The sequence below is a fragment of the Dermochelys coriacea genome, chromosome 2, assembly GCF_009764565.3.
Source record: "Dermochelys coriacea isolate rDerCor1 chromosome 2, rDerCor1.pri.v4, whole genome shotgun sequence".
Taxonomy (NCBI): Eukaryota; Metazoa; Chordata; order Testudines; family Dermochelyidae; genus Dermochelys; species Dermochelys coriacea.
The window spans coordinates 221,826,983-221,844,056 of NC_050069.1; the positions used below are offsets into that span (position 1 = coordinate 221,826,983).

Consider the following 17,074-nt stretch of genomic DNA (forward strand, 5'->3'; position numbering starts at 1 on the left):
TGGAAGATCCAAAAGTAGGACATGAGCAATAATTATAAATAGAGGTTTAAAATACTGAAGAGAAAATTGCCTTCGAGCAGATAGGTTATGCGTTTTGAAGAGATGGGAGGGTTTTTTTGTTGTTTTTTTTTACAAAACTCTGTATATCACAATGATCTGAGCATTACAATAGGTACACACTGTATTGCAGAATGCAGTGCTTTGTTTCCATTAAAGCTTGTCTAATCTATTTCTAATATTTATAAATTACTATGAAAGGGGGGTCATTTCTGTTGTTGGATATAACCATTTTTTCCTGTATAAAAGCAGAATATGGGATGATACTGAGCCTTTAAGCTTCTTTATATATTAATTGTGTAATAATGACTGAGTATGCAGTTCTACTAAAGAATTATTTTATTGCTGAATTAATAAGACTGTAAAATAACAGGATTTCAGGGATAAGGAAGGGAATCCTACTTTGATAGATTCTAGGAATCTAACTGACAAACTGATTATTTTGCTCATTAGACTGGTTTTAAGCAGGGTGAATTTTAGAATAAAAATATATCTTGTTTTAAGGAAAATTATACAATAAAACTGAAGAAAACTTTCATTCAAATGAAAGAACAACACATCCTTGTAAGCATTGTTTACTTCTTTGCAATACAATAAACCCAAATCAGTAGTACACATTCATTCTTTGTACTGTTGCTGAATCCCCATCAGAAAATTACTGTTGATTGCACCCTTTCCATTATTAGAGGAAGAAGTGGATGATCTACAAATAATGACTTGGCTTGAAATCAAGACCTACCAGGTGCTTAAATCCAATTCTAGCATAAAACTTTCCATTTTGAAAACATGACAACTTTAATATTACCAAATTCTTAAAATAAAGCACATTTTCTAAGTTCCACAAAGTGCAAGTGTTATAACTTACATAACCTGGGATCATACAATAATTCTAACATCATTGCATAAGGAAACATATACATCAGGTTAAAAAACAACAAAGTTACCATATTATCAGCTTTCATTATTCATCATAATGTTCTATTCAAATTGAAAAAGAAAGCTCTATAAAATGCTTAAGTGCATTTAAAAAAATCTAGTTCTTGTATTCAGAATCATCAGAAATATTAAATTGCTTATTAGGTTTAGTGGCTTCTTGCATCAATTCCTGCAGCTGTCTTATCTGTTCATTATGGAAGTCATTAAGTTTCTCCTCTGTGAGGGGGGTTCCAAAGCAAGTCTTTTTTCTTGAGTTTTGTCTGTCTTCGTTAGCTTGCTGCCACAGCGTTTCTGCATAGATCTAATACAGAAAGAAGAAAAAAAAAAGTCAAAGAATGATGACAAAAGCAAGACTTGTGTTGACTTTGACTCTGCTAAAACGTACAAAGCATACAGTTTTTTTTACCATGCATCCTTCTCTGGATCTGTCTCAAAACAAAATGACAAAATGGGCATCTTCAATAAAAATGAAATCCTATTAAAATATATATATCAAAATTCCACTACCTTTTCATAGTTTTACACTTCTGCTTAAAAATTAATCTGCATTAGCTCTCTACCAATTTATTTGTATGTTTTATCAATTCATGCATCTCCATTGGCTAACAGTATATTTAATTATAGACTTTATTGAGCAAAAGTATCAACAGACTTCACTTTGCACTTTGGTGTGATTGGAGTGATACTACTTCCCTGCAAATACACACTAGAATACTGCAATACACTGATGGGGCTAGCCTTGATAGTTACTCAGTGACTCAACAGCTAATATATAACATTGCTCCCTGATTGCTTGGTAGCTTGTTGACAATATTCTGTGCTCCAAAGCTTGAGCTAACTATTGGCTATTCACATGCTTCCTGGTAAAATCAGATTTTGATCCATAAAACATCCTACCTATTTTGGAATACTGTCTCTAACCCCAATTTGGAAAAGTGCTTAAGACCACGCCTGAGCCCTACTGACCTAAGACATGTTTAAGTGTTTTACTGAAAAGGAATGTTTTCCTGAATTGGGGCTGATGTGTCTTCCTCACCTGGGGGTGCTTATCTATATTTTTTAAATGCACCTCTCCAGAGCTCAAAGCATATGTACTGGAATGGGTTACCTAGGGAGGTGGTGGAATCTCCTTCCTTTGAGTTTTTCAAGGTCAGGCTTGACAAAGCCCTGGCTGGGATGATTTAGTTGGGGGATTGGTCCTGCTTTGAGCAGGGGGTTGGACTAGATGACCTCCTGAGGTCCCTTCCAAGCCTGATATTCTATATGTACAAATAATTTTTAAAACGCATACAAGATTTCCAGTTAGTCTCATGGTGGCATTGGTTATCATTCCCCCTAACCATCTGATGGAAGCTTTTCCATTGACTTCAGTGAGTTTTGGATCAGGTCTCATATGAATTACAATACATTATGTAAGCATCACAAACTCTGAAAGTGAAACTTATAAACAAAGCAATTTTTCAAAAAGAGAATTCCGTAGCATTCAGAAAGAGGTCAGATACCTAACTAAAAGGAAATACCATATTATGAACTGGCAATGACTATGTGAAAGGCACTGATAGGGTGGAATGGTTCTCATAGAGTTTAAGGTCAATAGGGACCAACAGGATCATCTAGTCTGACCTCCTGCACATTGCAGGCCACAGAACCTCACTCACCCTCTTCTGTAAAAGACCCTTAATCTCTGGTTGAGTAACTGAAGTCCTCAAATCATGGTTTAAAGACTTCAAGTTAAGAGAATTCTGCATTTACACCAGTTAACTCCAAGGTTAAGGTCCAAGGTTCTACTTGCTTGAAATGGTAAAGGATATTCTCATAGGAAAAGATTTATTTGGTGAATAGACAATCTAAATACTTATGGCACTGATGTCTGATTCCAACTTTTCCGTTACACAGAGCTTTCAACTTGTTTTACTTTCTAGGATTAAATAATTGCCATGGACAGCAATAGTCTACTAGGAAAGTAAATGGGAATGGTAATGAACTTTACTACTATTCTTTATGCTAACTGCATTCTGATGTAGCTATCTGAACTTAAAATATTATCCTACTTAATTATTTTTAAAACACTAATTTCTCCAAATACAAGATGATCACAATAGGGAAACTCACCTCCCACCCAAGGTCCTAGCTTTATCAATTACAGTGACCGAAAGATTTATTAAGATTATATTACTTCTCTCATTTTTAAAAACTTAAATCCTACAGTTTAGCCCTCAGTTATACATCTACCTAGGGAATCTGGACCCAGGGATAGCATTTTCTTTATTGGGCAGGAGAGAAGAAATTAAATGTAACCAAAAATCTTATTAAAAGAAACCCCCAAAAGTATGCACACTAGAAAAATAAGCATCTCACTATGCAAAGATTCAGATTTTAAGGCGAGAGAGAATCATTAAGTTGTTTAGTTTGAAATCTGGTATAACACAGGCCACAGAATTTCACTCAGCTACCCTTGCATTGAGCCTAATAACTTTGTTTGACTAAACTAGGGGTTGGCAACCTTCAGCACGAGGCCCATCAGAGTAATCCGCTGGCGGGTCGCGAGACACTTTGTTTACGTTGACTGTACGCAGTCACAGCCCCCCGCTGCTCTCAGTGGCCGTGGTTCGCTGTTCCTGCCAATGGGAGCCACTTTCTGCAGCTCCTATTGGCCGGGAATGGTGAACCATGGCCACTGGAAGCTGCGGGGGACCGTGCCTGTGGCTGGTCAATGCAAACAAAATTTCTTGCGATGCGCAAGCAGATTACCCTGATGGGCCATGTGCTGAAAGCTGCCGACCTCTAGCCTAAACCACAACTTCCACAAAGGCATCCAAGTTTTGATCTGAAGACAAGAGATGAAGAACCCACCACTTCCCTAGGTGGCATGTTCCAGTGATTAATCACCTTCACTGTTAAAACTTGTGCTTGATTGCTCGTTTGAATTTGTCTCGCTTCAACTTTGAGCCATGAGTTCTTGGTACACAATTGCCTGCAAAATCAGGGGACTGGACTCAATGACCCAGGAGATCTCTTTCAGTCTTATGTTTTGCTGTTCTTTGCCAGACTGAGCAGGAGCCCTTTGATATCCAGTATTTTCTCCCCTAAAAGTATTTATATACTGTCATCACATCATCTCTCCAATCTTCTTTTTGATAAGCTCAAAAGATTGATCTTTTAAGTCTCTCATTATATGGCATCTTCTCCAGCCCTGAGATGATTTGGGTGGCTCTTCTCTATACTCTCTCCAATTTTTCAACACCATTTTTAAACTATTACAAAATGTATTAAATCCATAAGCTCACACTGCATCTTTCTAAGTCACAATAGCCTTATGCTAGTAGGTGAAATGAAGATTCTTGGGATGTTTTTCTACATTTTCAAATATATTGACTTTTATTAAAAGACAGAATACGAAGTATACAGTGCTTATTTTATATTTTTATTACAAATATTTGCACTGTAAAAATGATAAAGAAATAGTATTTTTCAGTTCACCTCATACAAGTACTGTAGCGCAATCTCTTTATCGCGAAAGTGTAACTTACAAATATAGATTTTTTTTTGTTACATTGTTTTGTTTGAGTCCAGTTACATAAAATTTTAGAGCCTACAAGTTCACTTAGTCCTACTTCTTGTTCAGCTAATTGCTAAGCCAAACCACTATTTACGAGAGATACTGCTGCCTGCTTCTTATTTACAATGTCACCTGAAGGTGAGAACAGGTGTTCACATGGCACTTTTGTAGCCAGCGTTGCAAGGTATTTACTTAAACATTGATATGCCATTCATGCTTTGGCCGCCATTCCAGAGGACATGCTTCCATGCTGATGATGCTCATTTTAAAAAAATAATTAAATATGTGACTGAACTTCTTGGAGGAGAATTCTGTCTCCTGCTCTGTTTTACCAACATTCTGCCATATATTTCATGTTATAGCAGTCTCCGATGATGACCCAGCACATGTTCATTTTAAGAACACTTACACAGCAGGTTTGACAAAACGCAAAGAAGGTACCAATGTGAAATTTCTAAAAATAGCTACAGCACTTGATCCAAGGTTTAAGAATCTGAAGTGCCATCCAAAATCTGAGAGGGACGAGGTATGGCACATGCTTTCAGAAGTCTTAAAAGAGCAACACTCCGATGCGGAAACTACAGAACCCGAACCACCAAAAAAGAAAATCAACTTTCTGCCTGTGGCATCTGACTCAGATGGTGAAATGAATATGTGTCAGTCTGCACCGCTTTGGATGGTTATCAAGCAGAACCCGTCTCAGCATGGACGCATGTCCTCTGGAATGGTGGTTGAAGCATGAAGGGACATATGAATGTTTAGCCCATTTGGCATGTAAATATTTGCAACACCGGCTACAACAGTGCCATGCGAACACCTGTTCTCACTTTCAAGTGACATTGTAAACAAGAATGGGGCAGCATTATCTCCTGCAAATTGTAACCAACCTTGTTTATCTGAGCGATTAGCTGAAGTAGGACTTAGTGGACTTGTAGGCACTAAAATTTTACATTGTTTTTTTTAATGCAGTTATTTTTTGTACATAATTCTACATTTGTAAGTTCAACTTTCATGATAAAGAGACTGCACTACAGTACTTTTATTAGATGAACTGAAAAATACTATTTCTTTTGTTTTTTACGGTGCAAATATTTGTAATAAAAATAAATATAAAGTGAGCATTGTACACTTCACATTGTGTTGTAACTGAAATCAATATATTTGAAAATTACAGAAAATATCCAAAAATATTTAAATAAATGGTATTCTATTATTAATAGCACGATTAATCGTACAGTTAATCGAGATTAATTTTTTTAATCGCTTGACAGCCCTAGTTATAACTAGCCACGTCAGGGGGCAATACTCACACTTTATACCCTGATGCAAACAAGTATCTCAGAGAGAGTATCTTTGTCTGGCCTAGGGAGGAAAGGAAAGTCTTGCAGTTCACTAAGCTGATCCATTGTTATGGGCATACATATATTAGTGGTATGGTAGAGTCTGTGGGATACTAGACCATTCTTTGTCAACAACAAACCTGGCTGGGTGCATTCATCCCTTAATGGATCTTGTGGTCATTTGGTGGTTCACTTGATGTCTGCCATGCCAGCTGTCTGCACAGGGCTGGGGCGGTACACAGAGGAAACACACACACATGCAGCCTAACATCTAACCACACTATGGAATAAGGTCCTAACCAACATGAGTAACAGTGGTGAAAATAGTCCCAAAATAATTTTGTTTAAACTAGCCTTCACAGCTTAAGGGCACACATTCTGCAACACTTGCTCTTGATGTGTAGTACCTTACTCTTTGGACAGCCCTACTGGTTTCAATGGGACTATTTAAAGAATAAGGTACTGCTTACCATAAGCCAGGGTGGTGGGGGCATGGATCAGTGTTCATGTCGCACTCCCTGTCAGTACACAGCCCGGGCTGGGGAAGCTAATGATCCAACCAGTGGACCAAAGTCAGTGATGAATCCTGCTCACATGCCACCTGAAGCACATTGTACATATGTGAAAAAGCAGCAAAGGTGGCAGAATCCTTAATGGGGATTCATACACTCTGTGCACTAATATGGCAGCCATCTTTTCTAATAATTGCTAGTAGGAAGATAAGGGAAAACGGCAAGGAAAAGGATAAATATTTCCATATTGTTTTGAATATTTACTTAAAATAAGTTAGCTCAAGACTCCTTTGCTTTTCTCCTATTACAAACCACTTCCTCAATCCCATTCCAGCTTTTCAACAGCAGAGTGTAGGTCAATGAATATGTACACTTCTCACTGTGTATTCCTCAATATTAAATGGAGAGCTATTTAAAAGGCCTCCAATTTAGCTTTTATAAGAGAAAGCAAGAAATTAAAGTGGCACAGGATTAAAGTGGAAGGGGGACAAGAATTAAAACTTACTTTTCCCCCTCTTCTTTTAAAGCCTCTGGCAACTATAACTTGCTGACTGTCAAGACTCCTGGCTTGGCCAGACAGCTTAAGGTTGTGTAAATTTGTTCCAGGTAATTATGCAATGGAATTGCTGCAGCAGGATACAGTTGTAACACTGCTGGGCTTAGAACATCTCAACAAGCCTTCCACCTACTCAGAGGCCCCTTCTTGCTGATTCTGACAGCTGCAGTTTGAGCCAGAAGATTCCCAGCTGTTACCTCCTGTATATACACTTCTCAGTGCTGCTAGGTACAAGGGCTTTTGCTGAAGCTGAGAAGAAAATGATACTGTGAGCAGGCTGGGAAACCTCAGTTTCATGCAACAGGACTGGATATCAGTTCTGAAGTACTGGGGAGGTGGGTGAAAAGGGAAGCAAAATGTTTTCAGGGGTAGATTTATTTTTGAAGACAATCAAGATCTAGGGTGGGATTTGAGGGAGATCACTATAGGTTTTGAGCATTTTGTTGACTGGATTTATCAGGAGTTGCCTAGGATGCTCACTGATTGAAATCAATGAACTATTCAAATACTTGAAGTTAAACACTGGCTTAAGTGTTTTGCTGGATTGGAGCCGAATTATTTACTTTTCTTAAGATGACCTGGGAACAATAAAACTCTTAAAGTTAGAAATGAAGCATAAAATGCATTTGAGCATAATGATTTCAGTGGAGTCACATTAGGCAGGAACTGGCCCTAGGTTTTTGGATGGGATTGTATACAGATCAGTGAAAATCCAATGTTTTTAATAACATATATGATAGATTAGCTAGTCTTCAGTTCTACAGTATGTACAAATTCTTGTAAAGTTAGATGGCCAAATATGAATTCTGAAGCCTTTAGCAGTCTAATAAATCACTGACATGTTACACAGGCAAATTATTTAGTTTCACTCTAGTTGCAAAATTCTACACAAAGAACAATCCAACTAGTATTGATTTTTAAGTGGTAGATCTAGAAGAAGAAAAAATCAACTTCTTGTTGTGCAGTTCTTCTTAGAATATCAAACAGCAACAGTTATATAATCTTGCTCAGTAACAATACTGAAAAAAAGCAACGTAAAGCTCTTGGCATTTATGCAATGTATCTCTAGGCCAGAAATCGAAAAATAAAGAAGAACCCTAAAAGGAATCCAAAATATAATAAATGAATCTAAAGTCATTTTCCAGACTATGTGGGTTTTCTGTCTATTAAAGCAGAACACCACATACACTATAAATTGTGCAAATGAAATGTTGGCCGTGATAATGAATTATATCCATTTTCTTTACATTCTAACATTCAGACATCACAATTTGCAAGGCACTGATAACGAGAACATAGCTCAGAAGCTATGCCATTCCTAATGAGGCTAGATTCCAAAGGGGCAGGAATACCTTCCCCCACGTGGTGGTGAGCAGCCTGGGAGCTACTCTGTGATTGCTACTGCAACTATGAGGATATAGCAAAATAAATTTGTTAGTCGCTAAGGTGCCACAAGTACTCCTTTTCTTTTTGTGAATACAGACTAATACAGCTGCTACTCTGAAACCTATGAGGATATAGCAGTTTCCCTAGCTCCCGCATCCCCACTCAAGAAGGGACAAGAGCTAGGGATTTGAATACATGTCCCCTGGTAATACCTATCCCTTGCCTTCCACCTCTTCTGTGTGACAGTTCTCTGCTCCACGACATTTCAAGGGTGGCACCCAATAGTTGCCATCTAGATACATAACATCACTGATTCCCCTTTGCCTGGAGACATCTGCCTCTGTGAGGGTAGGTGCGTTCATCAGAATTTGTCTCGAGGTGAAAGAATGTTTTGGATGTCTCAGAAAACTTCAATAGCTCCTGCATACATCACAAACTGATATGAAACAGAGACTTGAGAATACAAGTTTAAAGACATGTCAGCCTTTTCTTTTGCATGTACCAGAAAATGGAAAAGTCTGACCTTACCGTACCTAAAGGCAATGGTGCATCAACACAAAAGTAGCATCTAAAAGAAATAATACAGTGGATCTGGCTTTGTCTGTGGTGCCATTTCAGGAACCACCCAAACTTGATTTGAACATTTATTGAATTCAATGTTGTTACTGTCTGAAATTCATATTTATTCTTTACGTAATTAGCAAATATCTGTAAAATGTATTATATAATTTGATGACTTGGAAAGCTGTAAATTTAAGGTTCTGCTTACAATATCAAGTGACATTTTGTTCATTGCATACATATTTTGACATGCAAGGTTTAGACAAACTCCTACAGTAAGTTAAAGGCCATAATGGGAAAACAACCTAATCTTCAAATAAATATGAATCTCCTCTCTTTCCCCATGAGATGAATACATGTAGGTAATGAGCATCAAGAATGAAGTGCCTGCAGCATGTCTTACTTTTCATGTATTGAAATACTCTAGATATAGATCACCTTTCTGTGAATATCTTCCAACGTGTCATTGTCCTTGAAATGAGAACTGAAAGCAATTTAATTAATGAATTGAACTCTTGTTTTTCACTACCATATAAGTAATTTACCTCTCTTGTGGCACAATGTTTTTTTAGGTTTTTTTTGGTAACTTCCAACTATAGGAAAACTCCTCAGTACATCACAATATTTTACATAGCAATACACACTGGATGGATTATTCTGCCAGGTTTGTTATTAATAGTTTGTGGCAGGCACTCTGCAAAATGGACAAAACTGAAGACAAGTGGCTAGGTCTGCAGGTGCTTCACAGCCATGCTGAGTGCACTTGAGGAGGAAAGGGAGGCACATAGGTGTCTTTCTGTCTTCCTGTCCAAGGTAAGGTGGGGCCAGGGTCAATCAGCGCTAGTTTGGCCCCGGTGCATATTAGAACAGCCTTAGGACTGCTCTAACTAGCGCTGGCTTTAATGACTCCTTATTGGCTCAAACTGCAGCAACTTTTCACCACCTGGGTATTCCGCTATGCAAGGAGACCTGCTAAAGCAGCTTTCTGTCCCTTGTGTAACACTCTATCAGTACAAAGAGCACTAGAAGGGGCAGGGATCAAGCCCAAGGTGTCTTCCCCAAAGAGTCTACATGCTAAATGTACAGCCGTTGAAAAACACCAATCTCAAAAACTGGGCTAAATCAGGACTCTAGGTAACTCTATATGTTACCACTCTGTGAAGCAAAATACTAAGAGCAATTAAGAATTGCTTCCCCAATAAAACTACATTTAAGCTACCAGCAAGTGAAATATGAGATACTAAAGAATACTTTTTAGGTTTATTGGGTCGATTTTTTAAAAGAGGCTAAATAAAGTGGCTTAGGCACAAGTCCCACTTAAAAAAAATCTCAATGACAATTGTGTCCTACAACACTAAGGCTCCTTAGAAAATCCCATCTATTATGTTAATTTAAAAAAGCAAACCTTCTTTAAGCCTTTTCTACAAAAAAGGGCAAGACAGTATTTACAGTAAATGATAACTACAGAGATAAAGTGAATGGGTTAGTCAAATAATAATGAGGTTCATACAGTTTTCTTCCTCTCTTTGAATTATTAACATCCATGGAATTCATAAATTATAAAAAGGCAATTGAATGCATGATATTCAAAGTTCTAAAATATCATGACAAAGGAAGAAAGTACTAGTCTTGCTGGCTCCAAAGTGCAGAAAGGAAAAACATCTCCTTTGAACTGCAATGTACAGACTGCCACCTAGTTCAGTGAATGCTATTATGTTATACTGATGACAGAAATAAATTCTAAAGCAAACATAAGAGACCATTTTTGCTCGGGAGAATGGGATTCACTGTCTCTTCTACTTGGAGAAAGTATCCTCCTTTTTGTTCTTCTACAGAAACGAAGGGTTAAGAAAACATGAGTGAGAGAGGCTTCATTCCAGGTTCAGCACTACATGCGATAACAAGATGACCAGTGATGGAACAATGGTGGTGACCTGCAATGGATGTGCCATGTTCTCTTTCCTGTCTGAAAACAGAGGGAATTTCATGTGCATGAAGAGCAAGTTGATGGCAGTCCTGGAGGGACTAATGATACTATGTCGCAGAATGTCTCACAGATAGTAGATGACTTCAGGCAACTCAAAAGCATGCTGAAGAAGAAGAATATACAAGAAATCTTTTCTGAGATCCTTCCTGTCCCATGAGCAAAGGAAGACAGAAGACAGACGATTCTGCACATGAATAACTGGCTCTGTATGTGATGTAGGATTCTGGTTTTGTGGAACAGTAGTCTACCTTCTATTGGGACAGGAGGCAGTATAATAGTTTGTACTGTCTCCATCTCAGTAGAAGGGGGACCAATCGTCTCAGGGACAGGCTGGCTAGAATAGTCAGGAGGGGATTAAACTAATAGCAAAAGCGGAGGGTAAAAAGAGGGAAGATCTGAGCACTCAGCACAAAATGGAGATGTTCAGCACAAAATTAATCAAGGAACTAAAGAACGTGAAGAGAACAAATTCTTAAATTGCCTGTATACCAATGCTACATGCCTGGGTAACAAAGAAGAGGAATTTGAATTCCTCATTTATGAGCATTAATTTGTTCAAGTTGGTATTTCTGAAACCTGGTGGGATGATCTAAATGACTGGAATGTTAAAATGAATGGTTACATCCTACTTAAGAAGTATTGAGTGCACAAAAGGTGAGGGGGACTGGCACACACTGTCCAAAATGCCACTACCTGTTTCCATGTCACTGATAACTCAGAAGAAAATGATCTTGAATGGAACAATGTCCTAACAGATAAAGCACAAGATGGGGTATTAGCTGGTATTTGCTGCAGACCACCAAATCAGATTAAGGAACAGGATGATCTCCTCCTTATGCACTTATCTGCAATATTGGGGGGGGGGGGAATGGAGGGAGAAGCTAAGTAATCATGGGGGATTTCAATTTTAATGACATATAGAATCGTAGGACTGGAAGGGACCTCGAGGCACTCAAGGCAGGACTAACTACTAGCTAGACCATCCCTAACAGGTATTTGTCTAACCTGCTCTTAAAAGTCTCCAATGATGGAGATTCCACAACCTACCAAAGCAATTTATTCCAGTGTTTAACTACACTTTGTGACAGGGTCGGGCCCGATGGCTATAGGAGAGTAATAGAAGGCAGATATATTAGCCCCAGGCTAAGTAGTTCTCTTTTCCCTGGGTAAGGTAAAAGAGAAGGTTCCAGAACAATCAGGAACCTTCTGGAGACAATTAAGACAGGCTGATTAGAACACCTGCAGCCAATCAAGAAGCAGCTAGAATCAATTAAGGCAGGCTACTCAGGGCAGCTGGGTTTTAAAAAGGAGCTCACTTCAGTTTGTGGTGTGTGTGAGAAGCTGGGAGCAAGAGGCACTAGGAGCTGAGAGTGAGAACATGGACTGTTGGAGGACTGAGGTGTACAAGCACCATCAGACAGCAGGAGGAAGGTCCTATGGTGAGGATTAAAAAGGTGTTGGGAGGAAGCCATGGGGAAGTAGCCCAGGGAGTTGTAGCTGTTGCACAGCTGTTCCAGAAGGCACTCTAGACAGCTGCACTCCACAGGGCCCTGGGCTGGAACCTGGAGTAGAGGGCAGGCCCAGGTTCCCCCCAAATCCTCCCAACTCCTGGTCAGACACAGGAGTCGTTGACCTGAACTGTGGGTTCAGAAAAAAGGCCAAGCTGAGGGCTGCCGTGAAGCTCCAAGGCGAGCAAATCCGCCAATAAGTGCAAGACCCACCAAGGTATAGGAGGAACTTTGTCACACCCGACAGTTAGGATGTTTTTCCCGATATGTTGGAAGTCTCATGCTGCCAGTCGTAAATTGTCCTTGAAATTTCTAAATATTATTGATAATTTCCAAACTCAAAAAGTGTTACAGTCAACATGGGGAAATTCTTTATCAGAACTTATCCTAACAGATAAAGAGGAACTGATCACAGAAATAAAAACTAATGGTAGCTTAGAGGCAAGTGATCATGACTTGATCACATTTATAATGTGCAAGCAGAAAAAAGTCCAGACCAGTAATATATATACTTGATGTTTTTATAGGGCCAATTTCACAAAGCTGAAAACAACTATGAACCAAGTCAGCTGGGAGGAAGAATTTAATATAAAAATGTGGATGATACTTGGGAATCATTTAAAAACACATTACTAGATGCCCAGAAAGCCACAATTGAGGAAGAAGGTCATACTAGTTAAAAAACCTATCGGAGGGGAAGTGAAGAAAGCTGTAAAAAATGAATAAAATAATAATATATAACAATGGATAAAGCGGACACTGACAGTAATAAATATAAATCAAAAGTTAGTAATTGTAGAAAATGGGTAAGGGAAGCCAAAGGACATAAAGAGAAAGCTATGGCTAGCAGAGTTAAGGACAATAAGGATTTTTAAAAATATATTAGGAACAAAAAGAATCCTGATGGTGGTACTGGTCCACTACTAGATGGAAATGGTAGAATTATCAATAATGCAGAAAAGACAGAAGTGTTCAATAAATATTTCTATTCTGTATTTGGGGAAAAAGCAAAATGATGCAGTCTTATCATACGGTGATAATACTCTTTCCATTTCACTAGTATCTCTGGAGAATGTTAAATAGAAGCTACTGAAGTTAGATTTTTTTTAAATCAGTAGGTCCAGATAACTTGCATCCAAGAGTTTTAAAAAAGATGATTGAGGAACTCAATAGACCAGTGGTTCCCAAACTTGTTCCGCTGCTTGTGCAGGGAAAGCCCCTGCCGGGCCGGGCCAGTTTGTTTACCTGCCGCGTCCCCAGGTTCGGCCGCCTGCGGCTCCCAGTGGCCGCGGTTTGCTGCTCCAGGCCAATGGGAGCTGTTGGAAGCGGTGACCAGTACGTCCCTCGGCCCATGCCGCTTCCAGCAGCTCCCAGTGGCCACAGTTCACTGTTCCACAGTTCACTGCTAGACCATTAAAGCTGATTTTCAGTAAGTCTTGGAGCCTGGGGGAAGTTCTAGAAAACTGGAAGAAAACTAATGATGAGCCAATTTTTAAAAAGGGTCCCAATTTCTGACCCAGGTAATTAAGAGCCCTGTCAGACTGCATCAATCCCAGGCAAGATAATGGAGTGGGTCATATGGGACTTGATTAATAAAGAATTAAAGGAAGATAATGTAAACGCAAATCAACATGGGTTTACGGAATGTAAATCCTGTCAAAGTAACAATCTTTTTTGAAGGTAGTAATGTTGATATATATGTTTACTTTTGTAAGGTGTTTGACTTTGTACTGCACAAAGTTTTGATTTAAAAAAACTAAAATGATATAAAATAACATGGTACACACTAAATGGATTAAAAAATGGCTAACTGATTGATCTCAAAATGTAACTGTAAATAGGGAATCTTTATCAAACAAGTCTGTTTCCAATGGGGTCCTGCAGGGATTGTTCTTGGTCCTACACTATTTAACATTTTTATCAACGACCTAGGGAAAAAATACCATAAAATCATTACTGATAAACTTTGTAGATGACCCAAAAATTGGGGGAGTGGTAAATAATCAAGAGAACAGGTCACTTAATACACAGCTATCTGGATAAGCTGGTAAACTGGACACAAGCAAATAGTATGCATTTTAACACGACTAAATGGAAATGCATACATCTAGGAATAAAGAATGTAGGACATACTTGCAGGATGGGACTCTATCCTGAGAAGCAGTGACTCTGAAAAAGATTTTGGGGTCATGCTGGATAATCAGCTGAACAGGAGCTCTGCCTGTGATGCTGTGGCCAAAAGAGCTAATACAATCCTGGGATACATAAACTGAAGATTCTTGAGTAGGAATAGAGAGGTTATTTCTTCTGTAAAATACTTCTGTATTTGGTACTGGTGCAAGCACTGCTGGAATACTACATCCAGTGCTGGTGTCCGCAATTCAAGGAGGATTTGATAAATTGGAGAGGGTTCAGAGAAGAGCCATGAGAACGATTAAAGGATTAGAAAACCTGCCGTATAGTGACAGACACCAGGAGCTCAATTTATGTAGCTGACCAGAGAGAAGATTAAGGAGTGACTTGATTACATTCTATAAAAAACCTACATGGATAACAAATATGTAATAATGGGCTCTTCAATCTAGCAGAAAAAGTTATAACTGATCCAATGGCTGGAAGTGGAAACTAGACAAATTCAGAGTGGAAATAAGGTGTAATTTTTAATGGTAAGAGTAATTAACCCTTGAAACAATTTACAAGAATCATAGTGGATTCTCTATCACTTAAAAGTTTTAAATCAAGATTTTGGGGATTCTCCATGATGAAGTGTGTGTGTGTGTGTGTAAGTACGGAAACAATCAGAAAAACTTCCAAGAGTCCTAAATTCCAATTTGGAAAAAAACAAAAGCCTCAACAAGAGAAGAGGAATTTGGCTATTATCATGATTTTGTTTGAGATTCAGGAAAAGGTACTGTAATGAAACAGGAGAGGGGTCAAGACCTTGCGGTGATTCAGGTGAATTACAACCACATATACATAAGTCACGTTTTTAAAATTTATTTATTTCCTGTTTTGTTTTTTGTAATTTGGGAGAAGAGAATGAAAGATTGTTCAGTTACAATGGAGCTGATGAATATAATCATGCAGTATTTAGTAATGAGCATGGAGAAATATTATTAGATCAGGAAGATAGTAAGTGGGCTGCTTTATTTGAACATATTTTACTAATGATGTTAAGAGGAAGGAATGACATTTATTTAGAGGAATGTGAAATGGCTCAATGACAGATTCAATAATTTTCTTTTTTTAGTTTAAGGATGTAGCAGGGTTGCTGCAGGATCCCCTTGGCTCCTGCCACTGCCGTGCTGACAAAGTCACTCGGAGACCCTGCGGTTCAGTTACCATGGGTGTCCTTTATTTACAGGTTGTACTCCCACCACCTTTTCACCATACACAGCTTGGGTTCTAGTGTCTGCACCCAGGAGGAAAAAGCTATTGCTCTGCTTCCACTCCCTCACTCCCCACCCCCTTTCTGGCTTCCTTCCTCCCAGCCTTTTCTATAGCCCCAGGCTAATTGGGCAGGCAGCTGTCTCCCATTCACCAATTAGGCCAGCTCCAATTTACTTCCCTTAATGGGAGCTGGCGTGACAGAGGGCTGAGTCAGCAGTTCTTGCCCAGCACCCTGTCATAAAGGACATTCAAATTGGACATGACTTTTTACATGAGACCTCTTGAATTGGGAGAAAACTGGAAAGTTTGTGTGTCCTCACTGTTAAGCTAGGCGCAGAGCAATGCTGTTAAGTCAGTAATATGGTATAACAGTAATAAAATGTAACAGAGGTAGGAATATTGTAATTTATGGATGATTAATCTGTACTTAAGTGTGTTTTTATGTAGAATATATGTCTTGAATGCTTTTGATCTCATTTTTAAGTAGTAACATAACTTTGCTAATATTCACTATTTATGACTAGGCATGGTGATTTTAATAATTAAGAGATAAATTCTAGGTCACTAAAAGCCTTATACATGGCCTCATAATAACCCATAATCTTTAAAGGGCCTCTTCACTAATGATATTGGGGATTGGATCAGGCCTTACATTTAGAACTTGTTCCCTCAATTTTAGTGAAAAAATATGGAAGCAAAGTCTATTTGGAAAAAAAAGTACGAGAAAGAAGAAAGCAATTGACATGCTATGAAACTATGGGAGAAGATAATTGAAAAGTGTCTGCATAGAACAGCTGAAATTTGGAAGGGTCAGTATGGATTTATGCCAGGAAGTAGTACAATTGATGCTATATCTGTTTTTTCTGAACTTCTCCAACAGGATTCGTAAAAGACTGAAACTGGACATAATCTTTATGGACTTGAGAATGCCTATGATCATGTACCAAGAATTAGTTTGGTGGAGCTTTCAGAGTAGCAGCCGTGTTAGTCTGTATTCGCAAAAAGAAAAGGAATACTTGTGGCACCTTAGAGACTAACAAATTTATTAGAGCATAAGCTTTCGTGAGCTACAGCTCACTTCATCGGATGCATTTGGTGGAAAAAACAGAGGAGAGATTTATATCATGTTCTCTGTGTGTGTGTGTGTGTGTGTGTGTGTGTGTATATAAATCTCTCCTCTGTTTTTTCCACCAAATGCATCCGATGAAGTGAGCTGTAGCTCACGAAAGCTTATGCTCTAATAAATTTGTTAGTCTCTAAGGTGCCACAAGTACTCCTTTTC

General features: G+C 38.6%; 1 protein-coding gene across 2 annotated transcripts in view; it reads right to left on the reverse strand.

Moving 5' to 3' along the window:
• Nucleotides 1–378: 378 nt before the first annotated feature.
• The window catches only part of SDHAF3 (succinate dehydrogenase complex assembly factor 3), an 80,446-nt gene continuing 63,750 nt past the window's right edge, over nucleotides 379–17,074 (reverse strand). The window contains exon 2 of one of the 2 annotated variants that reach the window (XM_038392666.2): nucleotides 379–1,294. In XM_038392666.2, coding sequence (XP_038248594.1) covers nucleotides 1,091–1,294 — 204 coding nt within the window. In that variant the 3' untranslated portion in view covers nucleotides 379–1,090. The remainder of the gene's footprint in view (nucleotides 1,295–17,074) is intronic. The other variant, XM_038392665.2, reaches the window with a different exon arrangement.